Source organism: Cibotium barometz, chromosome 29 (assembly GCF_041138505.1).
Source record: "Cibotium barometz isolate CiBa-2024 chromosome 29, ASM4113850v1, whole genome shotgun sequence".
Taxonomy (NCBI): domain Eukaryota; kingdom Viridiplantae; phylum Streptophyta; class Polypodiopsida; order Cyatheales; family Cibotiaceae; genus Cibotium; species Cibotium barometz.
The window spans coordinates 50,364,540-50,383,084 of NC_141074.1; the positions used below are offsets into that span (position 1 = coordinate 50,364,540).

The 18,545-nt window shown below is 36.7% G+C and overlaps 1 protein-coding gene across 2 annotated transcripts in view; it reads left to right on the plus strand.

Annotated features, from left to right (window-relative positions):
• Positions 1-2,920: 2,920 nt before the first annotated feature.
• The window catches only part of LOC147622318 (uncharacterized), a 37,608-nt gene continuing 21,983 nt past the window's right edge, over positions 2,921-18,545 (plus strand). The window contains exon 1 of one of the 2 annotated variants that reach the window (XR_015269737.1): positions 2,921-5,098. Coding sequence is in view for 1 of the 2 variants with exons in the window: in XM_086823711.1 (XP_086679837.1) it covers positions 3,140-4,918 (1,779 nt within the window). In the remaining variant the exon portion in view is untranslated. Of the gene's footprint in view, positions 5,308-18,545 lie in introns of those variants that run through there. The other variant, XM_086823711.1, reaches the window with a different exon arrangement.

Below are 18,545 nucleotides of genomic sequence, written 5' to 3' on the forward strand. Positions count from 1 at the left end.
TTTCATGGATGTATATAAAACATATATACATAAGAAGTCTTTCTTTTTCATGCAGGTATATAAAACATACATATATGATACATAAGGGGGTTGTCAATTCAAAAAGTAGGAAAACTCATACATATAGGGTAGCTTTAGTAGCCTCAAATTTAATGAAGGACTATCTTTAAAAAAAAGGGACCATTTCAGTACCCCTTTCATGGACATGTTGTATGGGGTTTTTATAGGGTAACCTTATTAGCATCAAAATTAATGAAGGATTATCTTTAAACTCATAATATCCATATAAAAGGGTCCGTTTCAATACCCCCTTTCATGGATCTACTATATTAGGTTTTCATATATCCTCAAAGCATTATAATCCTGGTTTATGTTGAAGTATACTTTGCATTCTATTGTCTTGGAATTATTATAGGGTTGGTTAGATTAAAGGTAACTCTAGAAAGTTCTAGTTTCATATTAATTACGCTACAATGAATTATCTTTAAGTCTAGAACATCCTATTGAGAAGCTATTAAAGATATTTCAAGTTAAGTTATCATAATCTTCTAATCACACAAATTGCTTGCTTAAAAGATTCCACAAAGTACATTTGGAACACGTAACTTCATGGTTCTAGGTAGAGCTTGAGCAACATTTATTTTTTTCAAAATGTCAAATCATATAATGCATATGATGCTTTCACCAAAAGAATGATTCATGAAGTTTTGGAATGTAGAAAGCTATGCAACTCTCAAAAGTGTGGCTTAAAGTAAAAGCAATTCACAATTTATGCACTTTCAACAATTTGCACTAGACTTTGTATTTTGCCACCTCTAACACAAGTACTTTTTTGGGATCTCAGTACACAAACATTAGAATGAATATGCTCTACCCCTTGCAAAAGTATACAAGCTACTTTGGGAAATGTCTTTCCTTTTGTTATTATGGTCTTTCTTTACAAATCTAGAGGCACATGTTATGGCATGGTATAATGTAACCACCCATTATAATATGAAATTCTCACCATGATTGCAACTTGAGGTATCTATCTATTTCAAATGTGCAAGTTGTTGAAATAAAATAAGATGTTTAAAGTTGTATGACACATGGAAGAAAGGCAAAACTTCAGTCTCTTAAAACTTTTGTCACATGCACACTATTTGAATTATTGATTTGTAAATTAGCAAGTACATAAAAACCGATAAGATTATTTCCATAGGATTGACACAAATCTATCTTAGTGCATGTGAGGCAAGGAATAATGTGGTGTTAATAGGTTTCCCGACATCTCCCTCAAATTACGAGTGCATGAGTGAGCTTTATGTGCATCATTGAAGTCGAGAGAAGCAAGAGGAAAACTTGGTGTTGGTTATCTATGCCATGATGCAGCTTGGGAAATGGAGAAAAAAAGAATACTCAATATTCAAACTACATAAAGACTTGATAGCCCACAATGAATTGATCACAAAGTAAAACACCTTAGTAACAAGTAAACAATAGTAATTGATACGTCAAGGTTGTCTTAACTAAAGCAATTTTTTGCATAAGCAACATAGAGATGGTGTAACAACCTCCCTCATTACGACACTTATAAATAATTACACATGGATTTACAAGGATGGAATGTTCGCATTTCATTCTACATCTTGATAGCCCCAAGTCAACATTAGCTACAAGCAAGGTTGATATTGAAGACAAGGCTTCATGATAAAGGATGTCTCATGAGAGTTTCACAGTATTTATGATGTGTTTGCCTTAAATGAACTCAAACATTGAGTTTGTGATATAATAGCATGAAAGTTGTATGCTAAAAGTAGAAATACCTTTGGCATTTGTGTGATGGTTCCTTCTCAGTTGAGGAGGTTGAATGCTATTTTATCGAATAAGGGAAACTCTAAGCCTCCACTAAACGACTCCTATAACAATAAAAGAAGCACATGCTTAACTCATTTGCTTAAAAATGCCTACAAATCTATCACATACTTGCACATGCTCTCTCTCTCTCTCTCTCTCTCTCTCTCTCTCTCTCTCCCTTCAAAACGCGAGAGAGGAAAGAGTACAATCACACGCTTAGCACATGTACTTGCAATGTTGGAATGTCCTTTATGTAAACTTGAAAACACCTTCGAAAGCCATCACATACATGCATATACATTCATGCATGTGGATGCGTTCACTTTAAGAGAGAGAGAGAGAGAGAGAGAGAGAGAGAGAGAGAGAGAGAGAGAGAGAGAGAGAGAGAGAGAGAGAGAGAGAGAACAGTTGAAGATATTTCATAGTAGTGAATGTAAGAGGTTAGACTAGGGGTGCATACAAGCTTGATTTTTGAGAGGCACCCTTGCCCTTCAAAAGTCACAGACTTAGTGAAATATAGCAAGTTTTTTTATATTTTAATATAATTCTTGAATTTTGCAAGTATTTATGGCCAAAACTCGAGCATGAAGCACCCTCAAAAAACAACTATGGGTGCATGCATGCACCAGTGCATTGCAAGCACGATGTCTCTAACACTAAGAGACTCAACGTGAGAGGAAAATGAGGCCTGATTAAAGTTAGAGGAAGTTGAAGGTTGTGAAATCGGGTAAGTCGGGATTCGGCGCAGTGGTCAAAACAAGCGGGGACCAAAGGGAAGCCTACATGGGGGCACTTTGCCGACAGAATTCATGTGCATGCTTGGGGCACGGACGTGCTAAAAGGCTTATTCTCACCACGCCATGATCCATCACCGAGTCTCTCTCTCTCTCTCTCTCTCTCTCAAACACACACATACACACGCGCACGCAAACAGCCTGCCCCTTTTTGTCCTATAGCTTACGTATCGTTGCTTTTCTTCGCCTCGCTTAGAGAGCGAGGCGCGTGCTTTTACTCACATCATCGTTTGCACAGCATTTGATTATCTTTTTGTTGCATCCGATCTCCCCCTCTCTCTCTCTCTCTCTCTGCTTTGGTGCCCGTGTTTGTAATATCTCCCTAAACCAAGGCCACATCTGGTCACAGTCACATCGCGCATGATTCCATCCAGCGCCAAAATCAACGTCTTAAAGACTCCCTCTTGCAGTTCCCAGAACATCAAAGTGCTTATCGAAGGGTATGTCTAGTTGGTAGAGGTCCGAGGGGAACTAATCACAACCGGTTTTTCCCGGGAAGTGAGCTAGGTATGGATCTCCGAGCTGCTCCTGCCATCAACAAACACGAGGATTGTGATCGGATAGTTGTAGCCAACACGCATAAAGAGCTGTCTGCTTTGGCCTTATCCTCTGAATGTGTGCCCCATTATATCAATTTAGGTCAGTTTGAGCCAGCACATGAAGTGGCCGTCATGCTAACAAAGCACGGCCAATCTCCTGCAAGGGGCAGGGCTAAGCCAACTTCCTCTGCTTATCTGGTCCGAGATGCAGATGCATCTATTACTACTGAAAGCCCCTCACAAATCCATCCACTAATCTCTTCTCCTCCATTCATGATCGGTGGGCTTAGGTTTGCAGCCCATGCACTGCATTCGCATGATGAAGGCAGTACAGGCCCAACCAATTTGTCTCTAGAGAGTCAATCTGCTCAAGGAGATGACCAGGATTATCGGCACCATATGGGCAGCTTCAACGAGCTCCAACATCACAATGTTACTGTCCCTTCTTCCTTGTTTGATGAGCTCAACCGGCCCATTCCGGCCATGGCGTGCAAGGAAGGAGAAGATTCAGCTCGTTCCGCTGAATACATAGCTCACCCTTATGCTTTCAAACCCGCCCTTAATCCTGAAGCTCATAATTATGCACAGCTAGGGTTTGTTGGTCCAGTGCAAGGTGAATCAAGCTCTGCAGGTAGTGGATGGAGGCATGATTTCTTTAGCGAGATAACTGACCAAGGCCATATTCAAGGTGGGAAAGATACTCCTGTTTCTATGGTTGCTAATCACGATTATCATTATCATCATGGTGATATTCACCCGCAGTATCATCATCAGTACCACCAATACAATGCTCCTCCTCATCAGCACCATCTTCAATTTCATGATAGTAACAAGCAGCAGCAAATGGGCGTCCGTCATTGCAGCGAGACTCTGAATCTGAGCCCAAGAGGGCAATCTATGAAGCTGCAAACAGCCGTTAATGCAAGGTCATGGTTGGCCGAGGGTTTTCAAACGCCCACAAAACTATACAGAGGGGTGCGGCAGCGGCACTGGGGCAAGTGGGTGGCGGAGATTCGCCTACCCCGCAACCGGACGCGCCTGTGGCTGGGCACCTTCGAAAATGCGGAGGAGGCCGCCTTCGCCTACGACCACGCGGCCTTCCATCTCCGAGGTCAGCATGCCCGCCTCAACTTCCCGGACCTGATCTACCACTATAACCATGTCTCTGCTGCGATGGCCGCCGGCACCACCACCCACAACAATAATTCTACTATAACTGATCAAGGTATTGATAGCCAACTCATTAGCCAGCTTCAACAACAGTTGCTACAGCTGATGGGTCATGATAGATGGGACAGAATCAGAAGAGATGCCTTGTCTAAGCTACATGCCGCATTGATGCATGACTGCATCATCTCTGCAGGCGCTCATGAAGAACCGAGTGCTCATCAGAACAATATCAGGTCAACAATAAGCACAGATCATGGCTCGACTAAGCATTCCGGCATATCAGTACCAGCTGGGCAAGCACAACGTCATCTGGCTACATCAAGATCAGTGGCAGTTGCCGCAAAAGCTTCCAATACGAGGGATGGTGGTTTGTTAATCACTCAAAATGATCGAACGCGATCATCTCCTTGCACTACAGCTGTTGATCGGACGGTCGGAATGAGCCATGGGCTGCCAACCACACCCTTGGTGGTGCAGTGGGAAGAGCTAGATGAGAATCTGAAGAACAGCTCACCTCAACTGGACACTGATCTCACATGGGACGTGCTTGGTCCCGCTGATACATCCCATCAATTATAGCTACCGTTATAGGTGAATTATGCAGCAATAATATCACCATATTCATATAAACCATTGTTTTGAAAACCATAAAAACCCTTCGATCAATGCAAGCTCGTTCTTATAATGAAGCGTGGTGGATTCTTCTGAGCAAGTGGGCACTGCAGTGGGCAGCTAGTTTCACTTCGCAAAGAATCACAGGTATGTCCTCTTTGCTCACAAGGGACGCTACCTTTCTAGTTGTCTTCATTATAGTTTTCTCTCATGAATGAATGGTTTTGCATTATGATGGCGCCCTCGATTTCTCGGTGGGCAATCCGTCTAGATCTCATAAATCAGCTTGGCATGCACTTTTGATATTTGCTTGGACCAGCTAGAGGCCACTTAGAGAGCGCTGTTTAATTGGGGAATCTAAAGCTTTTCCTGGACAATGCTTTAAGTTTCTGCAATGTTCTCTTGAATATGATTACAAATACTATTTGGTAGCTAATTCATTATTGTGTTTTGCCATTAAACTTTTTAGTACCTTCTGCCTGAACTTGTTATTTATGAGCTTTCTTAATTCAAAGTTTAGTGTGTTGAAACAAGCGAAACAATTTGAGGAAGGGGTTCTACCTTAATGCCATGGTATTATTGAGAACATGGAAAACTTAGAATAAACGTTGGAGTGCTAGCATCGGCATCCCAATCAGTGTTTGCAAGGAAGTTGTCATAATCGTTCATTTCAAAAATATAGGTGGTCCTCTAGATCTAGGTGACAATAACAAGATCATGGCATAAGGTAATGCACCAATAGATTGCCTTACTCTTCTTGTGAGCCTATCCTTTGACAACGTTGAGTTTCCCTTGAGTTGGCTTACTAAAGTTGACTTGAACACGTTGTTGTGTAAGCTTTCATCTTGCACATATTGATGCTTATAAGTATATTCCTTCATTTATGTTTAAGATGTAGGGCATGCCCTCCTAGAGCTTATCCTAGAGGTAGCATCCTTGCTTCCTGAAAGCCTAAAGGGCCCGTACATGGTTCAAATCTACCCACTCCCATATGAAAAGTGATGGCATGTAATTCTAGTAGTCTCCCTCGTTTTTTATTATTAAAAACTACATGGCATATATTAGTACTACATAACACGAACATGTAAAGCTAGGTGCTTATGAGGATGTCATCAGGTAGGGTGTCCAAGGCATATAGTACTACATAACACGAACATGTAAAGCTGGGTGCTTATGAGGATGTCATCAGGTAGGGTGTCCAAGGCATATAGTACTACATAACATGAACATGTAAAGCTGGGTGCTTGTAAGGGTGTCCTTTCTTTCAAACATTGCAATTTTCTTTGGGCCAAACCTCCTATTATTTTCTTTCAAGAATGGAGAGGTGTGCAGCCAAATCTGTAATACTCTATGTGTTTATCAACATGAAAGGTCATAAAAGCCCACATATTTCCATGAAGGCTTGATGGGGATAGATTCTAACAACCAATACACTCATTAAAGTAAGTACTCATCATATAAAGGTACAAAGTAGGGGTTTACCAGATTAAAATCCTATATAGCAACTGCATTTAACCCTTGTATTTGGAACTTCTTATGTTTCAAATTTAAAAAACCTTTATGTATGTAAATTTTTTGTAACTACACAAGAAAATAAATGAACACTTTTACTTGAACGCATCATGTGCTATCTTATATATGTTTCGGTGACTTCCTTGAGTGAGAGTACAACACATACTTAGTATCCAACATATATATACTTGGCCTTTAAAAAATAAACATAAGACCAAGAAAAACAAGTTGGCTTGGCATAAACACATAAGAATCATACAAACAACAAGAGCATGGGCTAGGTCCTACTATTCTTCCTTTCATATGTATCTTAGGGCCCCATTTTATTATTATCCTCAACATCTTAGCACTCCCAAAACTTCATCCGCTCTTCTTTATGCTTTAACTTATTAGAACATAATATGATTAAATCTTGTGCATTGAGACATTCATACTTATAGATGTCCCTATCACCGAGCCTCAAGGAGGTCTAGGGTGCTCTAGACATGAGTTACACGGCTCTAGTCATCAAGGTTTCTATGAATGAGCATGGATTTTGCTATTTGTGACTAAATTATCAAATGAATTAGACATTCCTCTTAATTACCATATAGTGATTGAGGCTAGATTTATGTTGAAATGGCAAGAAACTTGGTGGATTTTTTATTACATTGAGAACTCAAATTATGGCTTTTCCTCTTGTATTAATATTATCAAGACTTAAATAAACCTTGTGATTTTTCTTGTGATAAAATGTGTAAAGACAAAGGATATATCAGATTGAGAACTCTGCAAATTTTTTATTACATTGAGAACTCAAATTATGGATTTTCCTCTTGTATTAATATTATCAGGACTTAAAGAAACCTTGTGATTTTTCTTGTGATAAAATGCATAAATACAAAGGATATATCAGATTGAGAACTCAAATTTGGTGGACTTTTTATTATATTAAGAACTCAAATTATGGATTTTCCTCTTGTATTGATATCATCACGACTTTAAGAAACCTAGTGATTTCTCATGTGATAAAATGTACAAAGACTAAAGATATATCAAATTTTATGAACAATGGAATTCTATTCACTTTTAATGAAGACGTCACATAGAAAACTTTTATATCCAATAGAGGAGGCAAGGTTAGGGCTTGAGTAGAATTTTCTATAGAGTACCACAAGTCCATATAAGTTAGAAGTTGTGATCTGTTAGCTAGATTTTTGTTTGGAAAAATAGGACATGAATTGTGAAGGCCAAAGTAGTGGTGTTAAAGGTTGGTTGTAGGTTAAGGGTAAAATTATTATTTTTCTTAATATATACCCATTATAGCCTCGCAAATAAGTAGACTTTACTTATGCATGTAAAGTAGTATCTAATTAAACCTTTCTAAGTGGAAATACTCATCTCAACCATCAAAAGGAATATTTTTATGTCCATCATCTGTGCTACCAAACAAATTTTAAGTAGTGTTGATTACCATGTAAGCTAACCAAAAAAATGATAATAATTAGGAGGTGTCCTTATCTTCCAGATCCCATTTCTTCTCCATCTTCATCTCAAATCTCCATTTCTTTCTAGTCCTCACCATCCTGGCACTTCAGCACCTCCTTTTAAGTTTCTAACATAAAAACACAAAATAAAACATGAGAAATTTAACTGTATAAGTACAAATGGACTAGGATCTTCTTCTTCTCTTAAAACCAAATGAGAAAGTTTTCTTCTTCTTCTCTTAACACCAAAAAGAAAAAGAGTTAGAAGAACATTATTATCTCCTTCTTCTTCTAGCTTCACACCCTAAATGATGAAAATATCCAAAGGAATATTATTGTAAACATTAAAGCCTAGAAATATAATATGAAATCCTAATAAGAGGACTAGAGCCGTTCTTCTAGAAAACCTACTATTTTTTAATCATATCCACAAACTTGACATTACAAGTAGCTTGAGAGATCCATAAAGGAATATGTAAGACAACGACACATAAGCTCAATTGAAGGGGTTTTCAAAGAGACCCACAAAGATACATAAATAATTCTTCAATTAAATAAGTGCATCACATGGTTAAGTTGTTCTTCCTAGGTGGAGGTTCCAAGGTAGAGGATATTGTATATAATATTCTAGGCTCTTCATTTAGAAGTAAAGAAATCTTGGTTCATATTTGAACCCTCAATACATCATTTTTTTGTATTTATCTCATTACTATATGATGGGTTGCAACATTACAAGGGCGTATGGGGAGGGGTCCGGTCTATGAATGCATGGGTGTGCTTAAAAATAACCTTTCAAAAGTAAAGAAGAAGCTAAGCCTTTAGTCATCTAGGAATGATGGTACACTTAATATTTTTAAAACCATAACTAGCCTTTCAGAAGGACAATAGTGAGACGAGATTATTAGTCAAGTAAGAGTGAAGAAACAAAAATGACGGTATACTTAATATTTTTAAAACCATAACTAGACTTTCAGAAGGACAACAATGACAAGATTATTAGTCAAGTAAAAATGAAGAAACAAAAATGATTTCATTCAACTATATGTAGTAGCAAAAATTCCAAATGGGGAACAAAAAATAGTATCTCTCGTTATCTAGGGGAACCAAGTCTCCATCATCAATTAGTTTGTTTATAAAGGACTGAATCAAGTTGTCAACTAAATAGAAACAAATGCTAGAAGAGTTAGTGAATAATAAAATGTTTCATGTATCTCAATCAACAATATTGATCAATTGATTGCAATAATTTACCGAATCTAATTAGAATGAATTCATATTTTCTTATACTTGAGAGGAAGAATAGCTCGAAATAGCTAGGGTGTTGCTTTAAAAAAATATTATTTGCATGCATAGGATTTTCTAAACAAAACAAGGTATATATATATTTATATATATCTTGTATAAATATTCTTTGCATCATGCATAGGATTTTCTAAACAAAATAAGGTATGTATATGTACTATATACATGTATAATAGACAATCTACTTTATATAATAGGAGTTTTATATAAAATAAATAAAAAGGTTCATATATGTAATGTGTACATGTAAAGTAGATGGATTACTTTAAATTAATATAAAGTGTATTTGACTTACATATTAATTGGTGATATACATATATCTTTAAAATTTATGTACTTAGAGGAGATACATGCCAATTAATCTTAAGTGTATTTGACTTACATATTAATTGGTGATATACATATATCTTTAAACTTTATGTACTTAGAAAAGATAGCTCCAAAAAGCATATAGATTATTCTAATGCTTATTTTCATTACCCTTTTCATGCAAGTGATATGGAAGGCTTCTTAGAAGATCAATAATTCAACTTCTGATGTGGCCACCATTTTGCTCATAGCTATCTACTTTTGAAAGCTAACAATCTAGTAGAGGGTTATAAAAGTCATAGTTATGTATTTAAAGACAAGTATAACTAAGGTTTTACTACTATGTAGTTAATGTTAGTAGAATGTATTGAGTGCTTCAGCCCAAACATCTTTAACACTAATCAAATCTCTCTCTCGTAGGAGGATGGCTATGTTTTTCTTCATTTAACACTAACCAAATTTATCTCTTATGAGGATGTCTATGTATATCTTCATTTATATATTGAATTTACTACTACTTGCTTCTCATTTGAGTCTCTCTTGTGTTTTCAAGTGAATCGAATTGAATACATGAGTTTAGAGTAGAGAGATCAAATATGGGATCTTGTAGCTAACATGTATTGAAGAGTAAATTTAATAGGATAATAAAGTAAGTGTTAGTATTTCTTATAATCTCTTATTGATTAAAAGATCTATTTGAAGAAGAAGATTAAGAAAAGAAGAGCAGAATATTTATAACGAGAAATATGAGGAAAAAATATTCTTTATCATCATCTTGAGGGGTGCTCTACTAAGAAACTCTATGTATCACGTGTGTTCAAGGGGTATTTTAAAAACGCCTTACTTGTGAATTTTTCATGAATAAAATGACCTCTTTTTCTTTATGGACTTACGGGTTTTTTTCTAAAATTAAAAAAAAACCCTTTTGTAAATGTATTTCTGTAAATTTACCTTAAAATTTTAAATTAAAAAACCCCTTCATTTGAACTCATGTGGTAGACTTACATATTTTTAGGTGAACCCCCTGAGATCATCATCACCTTCTTCTTCTTCTTCTTCTTCTTTTTCTTTGTTTTTTTTTGTCTTAGATGCTTTCTCCTCCTGTTTCTCCTATGATGCCCAATTTTAATCTTCACATTCCTTTAGTCAATTTTAGTAGACCTGATACACATCACACATTTTAGTAGACCTAATACACACACAATTTTAGGAGATCTAATACACACACATTTTGATAATGTTAAAAAATTATATTTAGGTTTTAGGGACTTTGCAAGAAAATGATAGGCCTTTTTATGAGTCAAGTTTAAACATCTTATAATTAGATATAAGGTTAAATTTTTTATGACTAGTCTGTTACTAGATTTGCAGCTAGCACACATAGAGTATCAGTACGAAACAAATGTAATCCCACATTCATAATTGAAAAGTGAAAATTTTATAATTTTAGTATTTTTATTACCTAAGTAGCTTTAATAATCTAAGTAAATTTTATTACCTAAGTAGCTTTGATAATCTAAGGCTCTTATATGAATTGGAGCCTTACAACTTCTTCTTCTTCTTATTACCTAAGTAGCTTTGATAATCTAAGGATCTTATATGAATTGGAGCCTTACAACTTCTTCTTATTCAAAAAAGAGAGAGAACTTAAAATAAAATAAGTTTATTTAGCCTTAAAACTTCTTCTTCTTATTCAAAAAGGAGAGAGAACTTAAAATAAAATAAGTTAATTTAGCCTTAAAACTTCTTCTTCTTATTCAAAAAGGAGAGAGAACTTAAAATAAAATAAGTTAATTTAGGCTTAACTTTTTTATTTGGTGGCTAAATTAACTTATTTTATCTTAAGTCATGGGACTTATGAAAATTTTTAAAGGTGTGGATTGAAGAAATAATTTTTTTTTAAAAGTATTAACAAGAAACGAAGTGATTGTGATAATAAATTTTCAAGACCTAGAATCATTATTAAAATTCATTTATTCATTTACAAAACAAAACATAGATATTTGTCAATTCACTTGAGGATATTGTTATAACTCCTTTGTCTCTTTCTTCTTCTTTTCCATCAATTTCTCCATTTACTTAGATTCAGATGCAATTAGGCAAGGATAGAAGAAAAGGGAGAAGAATAGAGATGGAGAAGACATAGAGTACAAGGTTAAGAAGAAGAAGAAAAAAAGGAAAAGTATTATTTGAGCGCGACGATACATAATGACCAATTATAAAGTTAAAATTAAAAAAAGGTGGCTATAATATTTTGATAATTTAATAAAAGGTGGTTTCTAAATGAGAAAATGGAAATTTTGAAAAGCCACTCTCCTATTTATCTAGAAGGTAGCTTTTCAAACCTACCCTTATTTTTCATTGAAAAATAAGTGAAAAAAAGAGTGACTAAGAGTTTTGGCTATTCTTGCTCCCTCTCTCTATGTGCGCGCACGCTTTTGTGTGAGTGTGCATATATATATATATATATATATATATATATATATATATATATATATGTATGTATGTATGTATGTATGTATGTATGTATGTGTGTGTGTGTGTGTGTGTGTGTGTGTGTGTGTGTGTGTGTGTGTGTGTGTGTGTGTGTGTGTGTGTGTGTGTGTGTGTTTATATGTATATGTATATGTATATATATATTAGTGGTCTTCTTCACACCTTTATAAAACATGTAGGCTCATATTTAAAAAACTCATTCATAGGTAGGTTTTATCATCATTTGGTAAACTCTCACCCCATGTTAAAATCTTTTAAGTTAGTAACCAACATTTAAATTTAACAAGATTTCATAAGTCTCGGGCTATGGGCTAAGCTCACTTACACATTGGACCATAGTTTCAACCCTTAGATATTTAATCATGGTATATAAGATCTCTCACACAAATGCACTAAGCATACTTGTGCTCAGCCTACAAGGGCTTTAATGAATTATCTATCTGGGACTACACAAGTCCACAAATAGATTGTATCACCGTAATAGTTGTGCTTAGCCTATAGAGAGATTTTATTTAAAGTCCACAAACAAATGGTATCACCATAATTCAAAAAATTAATAATCAATGGCTTGGAATCATATAGAAAATAAAGACTATCTATATATAGGCCACTAATTAGAGTTGTGAAACCAGTTTTGTCACTTCACAATCTCTTATCATGCCCACTTGTTGGGTTTGTCCCTTCTCCTTCTTCCAATCTACACTTGAGCCATGTGAGAGGGCTAGGAAAGATGAGAAAGAAGGAAAGCAATGATGCATACTAATCTAAGTTACAAGTAATAAATTGTCCAAAACAAGTAAGCTCCTATTTAATAAACTCGTTCGTGTGTGTGTGGGGGGGGGAGGTATCTTAGTGGTATTCTTCATGCCTTTACAAAATAGATAGGTTCCTATTTAATAAACTCATTTGTAGGCAAATTTTATCATCACTTGGCAAGCTCTCAATCCATGTTAAAATCTTTTAAGTTAACATTTAAATTATACAAGATGTCATAGGTCTCTGGCTATAGGTCAAGCTCACTTACACCTTGGACCATTTATAGTCGAGTTTCAACCCTTAGATATTGAAGAGGTATATAAGATCTCTCGCATCAATGCACTAGCCATAGTTGTGCTCAACCCTTCTTGAAGAGGCGGATGAGATCTATCACACCAATGCACCAGCCATAGTTGTGCTTAGCCCCTACAAGGGCTTTCAATTATCTATTTGGGACTACACAAGCCCACAAATAAATGGTATCACCATAATAGTTGTGATCAACCTATAGAGAACTTTTATTTATCCATTTGGGACTACACAAGTCCAAAAATAAATGGTATCACCATAATAGTTGTGCTCAACCTATGGAGGAATTTTATTTATCCATTTAGGACTACACAAGTCCACAAACAAATGGTATGAATATTTGGCATCTGACATGCATCTATCAACAAATATTGGGAAGGTATGTGCTATAGTTGAAGCACCCTACATCTAGAGCTCCACCTCAAGTTCAACAACTCCCTTCACTCCCTTCATTATGACCCCAAGATGTCGATGCTTTGGAGCAGCTTACTCAAAGATTCAAAGGTTAACAATTCATTTGGCCTAAGGAGTTGGATCATACCTCATGCACCACATCACGATGGCGGCAGGCTGCCTACAAGACAATAGCAAGAGTTAGTGTGTTGGAATTACAATTCATGCACGCGGTCATGGTATGTACAACTATTGGCATCCCAGAATTGCAATGTACGCAATCATGGTATGTACAACTATTGGCATCCTAGAAGAAATCTAGGTGAACCCTACCCTGTCTATCCTGTTTTGATGCCTCAAGGAGATAATCTGCTTGGGACCCGTCACCTACAAGAGGGAATCAGATGAAAAATAGGGGGAATAACCCTCCACCCAAAGAATCAATGGAGATGGTCGTACTTATCCCACCCTTACCAAATAGAGGTACATGTAGGGGAATTAGAATACAAAGATAAGAAACAAGAGGAAGTAGTACAGGAAGAGGAGGTGGAATGTTTTGCAAGGAAGAGAACAAGGGTTCATAAACAACCAAAAAATAGGGAATCATCAGAAGAAGTAAAAAGAAGATGTTGCACAAGGAAGTAAGAAGAGGAGAAGGAGAAGAAGGATTGGGTTAGAGGATTTTTCTCTTGGCTCTAGGGTGAAACCATATAATTTGAAGGAGGATATAAGGAAGAAGGGACCCAACATCAATTGGCCTCAAATTTTTTCCATGTGTCCACAAGCAAGGAGGGAAGTAAATAGAAGTACGAGCATCAAAATTACTAAGAGAAGGGGTGAGCAGCTTGCTCCTGTTCTTCTTCTAGCACCATTTGAGGTCCACAAGGACTTTGGATTGTGTAATCAAAGGACAATGAATTTCTAAGGTCTTAGTGGATCGTGGAGCCATTTTCTTGATGGTGGAATCTTTGATACACCAATTTGGATTGAAGATACATGAGACCTCTCCAATCAAAGTGAATATGGAAAATAATAGCAAAGTGAATACATGAGACCTCTCCAATCAAAGTGAATATGGAAAACAATAGCAAAATCAATTGCATAGGAGTCATCAATTGCATAAGAGTCATCAAGAATCTTAAAGTAAGTGTTTTTGGAGTTTCCATTGCTATTGGTTCATCCATGGTTGATTGCCATTAAAGCTATTTGAGAATGGGACAAGGGATAGCTAGTGACGCAACTAGACAAGTGGTTGTTTATGACATGAAAGTGAAGAAGTAAAAGGATATACGATATGAAGATACGGATGATGAAGAAATAGATGAAGATTATTTGTATTCAGAAGAGGAGTTTGAGACTAGTAATGATAATGAAGGCTCATCTATGGAGGTGATGAGTCACATATAGTCCCCACATTATGCATTTTTTGAGAATGAAAGAAGGCTTGCAATGGTTGGATAGCCTGAGGGGCTAGCTGAACTATGTGAAATGTAAGATTTCCAAGAAATAAGTAGTTTTACTTGGACATGTGGATTCGGTAGAAGGAATTTCGGTAGGACCCTACCAAGATCCATATGCTCTTGGAATTGCATGGCCCCTTTAGTCAAGAAACTCATTTCGTTCATCCAAAAGGTCAAGTATATGGCTAGGTTTATTCATTTGCTTTCTCAGCTTTAGCATCCTTTTATAGTTATTAGCCAACCAAAAAACAATTGTTTAGGAGGAGTATGATGCATATTTTGGCAAAGTGAAGAAGGTTTTTAGCACTCTACCTACTTTATGCCACCTGGCTAGGATCATTAATTTTAATTAAATCCAAATGTTGGGAAAGATGCCATCAGCACCATTCTATTGCATAAGGATTCTAGGACTTCACTCTTGTGACCTATTTACTTTGCGAGCAAGATTATGAGATGACTAGGGAAAAGGGTTATTCTAAGATGGAGTAGATTGTTTTGGCTTTGATACTTTCTTAGCAGACCTTTTAAATATCATGATCATAGTGGAGAAGATTTTTCCAAAGGGTTGTTCAACATATGACGAGATCTCAAAGAATTGCCAAGTGGATATTGGAGTTGCAAGAGTTTGATTATACTTTCAAAGTGGATATTGGAGTTGCAAGAGTTTGATTATACTTTCAAAGTGGATGATAATAACAGGACCACACTTGCAAACATGTTAACTCATAGAGTATATGAGAAGCAGCTAAAGATCAAGGAGCCACTTAAAGAGGTATAGTCTTTGAAAACTTTGGAGGATGCCTATTTACTATATTTTGATGGTGCATACAAAAGGCAAACAATGAAAGCTAGTGGTGGACTAATCATGTATGATCCACATGGTCAAATTGTATTCAAAGAGAAATTTGTGTTGGAGGATGTGCAAACAAACAATGAGGCTGAGTATGCAGTTATTGAGGAGGGATTGATGCGGTGCAAACAAGGAGTAGATAGGTTAACCATTAAAGGAGACACCTTGTTACTCATCGTTAAACAGGTTCTTGGTATTTGGGCTTGCAAGAATGAAAAGTTGAAAGAACATGTGCAAAGGATTTGGTTTTTTTTTCAAACAATTCAAGGAGGTGCAATTTCTTCATGTGCATAGAGAGAAGAATCAAAAAGCGAACCAACTTGCTAAAGAATAGGTGGAAATTATAGTAAGCAATGTTCTTTTGAAAGATTCACAATTCCAAGGAGAACAATCTTTGAAGGAGATCCTGCAATGATTACATACTGGAGAGTTTCCTATTGGATTGACAAAGATACAAGAATGAAGACCTTTGAAGAAAGGGCTTTCGTACTCACTTATAGGTGATCTTCTTTATCACCAAGAGAAAGATATGATTCTGAGGAGAGTTCCAAAGTCTACTAACGTTCCACACATTCTTCAATGTTGCCATGTTGAGGTATGTGGTGAGCACTTTGCACATGATTTGATAGTCAAGAAGATCTTGTGCAGAGGCTGGATATCCTTGGCCTAGCTTACATGTAGATGTGGTGCACTGGTGCAAAACTTGTCATGCTTGTCAATTAGCTGGTGATAGCAGTTGGTATATGCTATTCTAAAAGACTCTTATGCACAAGAGCAGGTGGTTGTGCAGAATATAGGTTAGTAATCATAGATTGAGTGGACCGAGACATTCCTCTAGCAAGAGATCTGTTGTTAATAAACCATAGAGTGGCAAGCTACATCAAAAACTCAGTCTTGCAAGTTCAACAAGTGCATCACATAAAGATAAAGAGAAGGTTGATGAGTCTCTTAGTAGGCCTAAAATTTTAGTAGGGTATTCATATGTTGCTGGAGAGTCTAGTAATTCAAAGCAAGAGCCTTGATGAGTAGTTTGGGATTCTAATTATCAGGACACTTGGTGCAAGGAAGGCTAAGGCCATAAGGACACCAAGGACAGATCCAAGATCACGCAAGTCGGGTAGCATCAAAAATCCTATTCAGAGATTGACGTATGTGATGGTTATGTAGCTCACATTATGCATACATGGGAAACGTTGTGTAGGATTGAACCTGCATGTTTTGAGGAAGTTCTTGGGCATGTCATGTACATTGGGAGAAATCCATGGATGGAGAAATGGATGCATCGGATGCAAATAAGACATGGTACTTGGAACCGTTGCCTAAGGGTAAAAAGGCTATTAGATGAAAGTGGATCTACAAAGTGAAGCATAACTTTGATGGAAGCATTAGCAGGTATAAGGTGAGATTAGTTGCCAAATGTTATGCTTAGACCTATAGCATTAAATATGAGGAGACATTCAGCCCCGTTTCCAAGATGGTAACTGTGAGAGCTGTAAAATTAGCAGTGGTTATGTCCAAACGTTAGGTTTTGCATCAGATGGATGTAAAGAATGTGTTCTTACATGGTGAGATGTAAGAAGTATATTCAGACCATCCTCATGGTTATCCTCTTGGTTATGAGGATTTGAGTCATCCAGATTATGTGTGTAAGATGGTAACTGTGAGAGCTGTAAAATTAGCAGTGGTCAGGTTTTGCATCAGATGGATGTAAAGAATGTGTTCTTACATGGTGAGATGTAAGAAGTATATTCGGACCATCCTCATGGTTATCCTCTTGGTTATGAGGATTTGAGTCATCCAGATTATGTGTGTCCGAATATACTTCTTACATGGTGAGATGTAAGAAGTATATTCGGACCATCCTCATGGTTATCCTCTTGGTTATGAGGATTTGAGTCATCCAGATTATGTGTCCGAATATACTTCTTACATGGTGAGATGTAAGAAGTATATTCGGACCATCCTCATGGTTATCCTCTTGGTTATGAGGATTTGAGTCATCCAGATTATGTGTGTAGGCTACATAAACCTTATATGGCTTAACACAGGAATCAAGATCATGGCATGATAAGATTGCATAATATTTTATCGCCATTGGCTTTCAGATGGCACTATGCAATCATTCACTCTATGCACAAAAGATTGATAGGGGATTGTGGTCATCAATCACCATCTATGTGGATGAGAATTGTTAGGGGTGACACTCAAGAAGAAGTTTGACATGATGGATTTGGGTGAGTTGAGATACTTTCTTGGCATTAAGGTCATCAGGGGATGACTAAGGGAATATGGCTATCATCACAAAGACAGTATGCATTGGGCATGTTGTCCAAATATGGTATGGCTAGCTGTAAGCCCATTTCTATACCATTTGATCAGAATGGCAAGTTCAGTACAAACGTAGATAAGATTTGGAGAATGTCACTATGTATAGAAAGATAGTGGGTATCTTCATCTATATAGCGATCATACGAGGCTAGACATGAACTACATAGTTGAGTTGGAGAGCCAGTTTATGCAGGTTCCTTGGAAGCCACATTTGGATAGTGTGAGGTACACACTACGCTACGTGAGGTCCATTCCTGGATTATGGCCTCTTCTATGAGGTTGGTATATAATTGCAGGTGTATGGATACACTAATGTAGATTGGCTGGTAGTATCTTGGACAAAATATCTATTGAAGTAGGTGTGCTACAAGATGGCAGCATCATATGAGGTAGCTTGGTATATAAGCTACTTG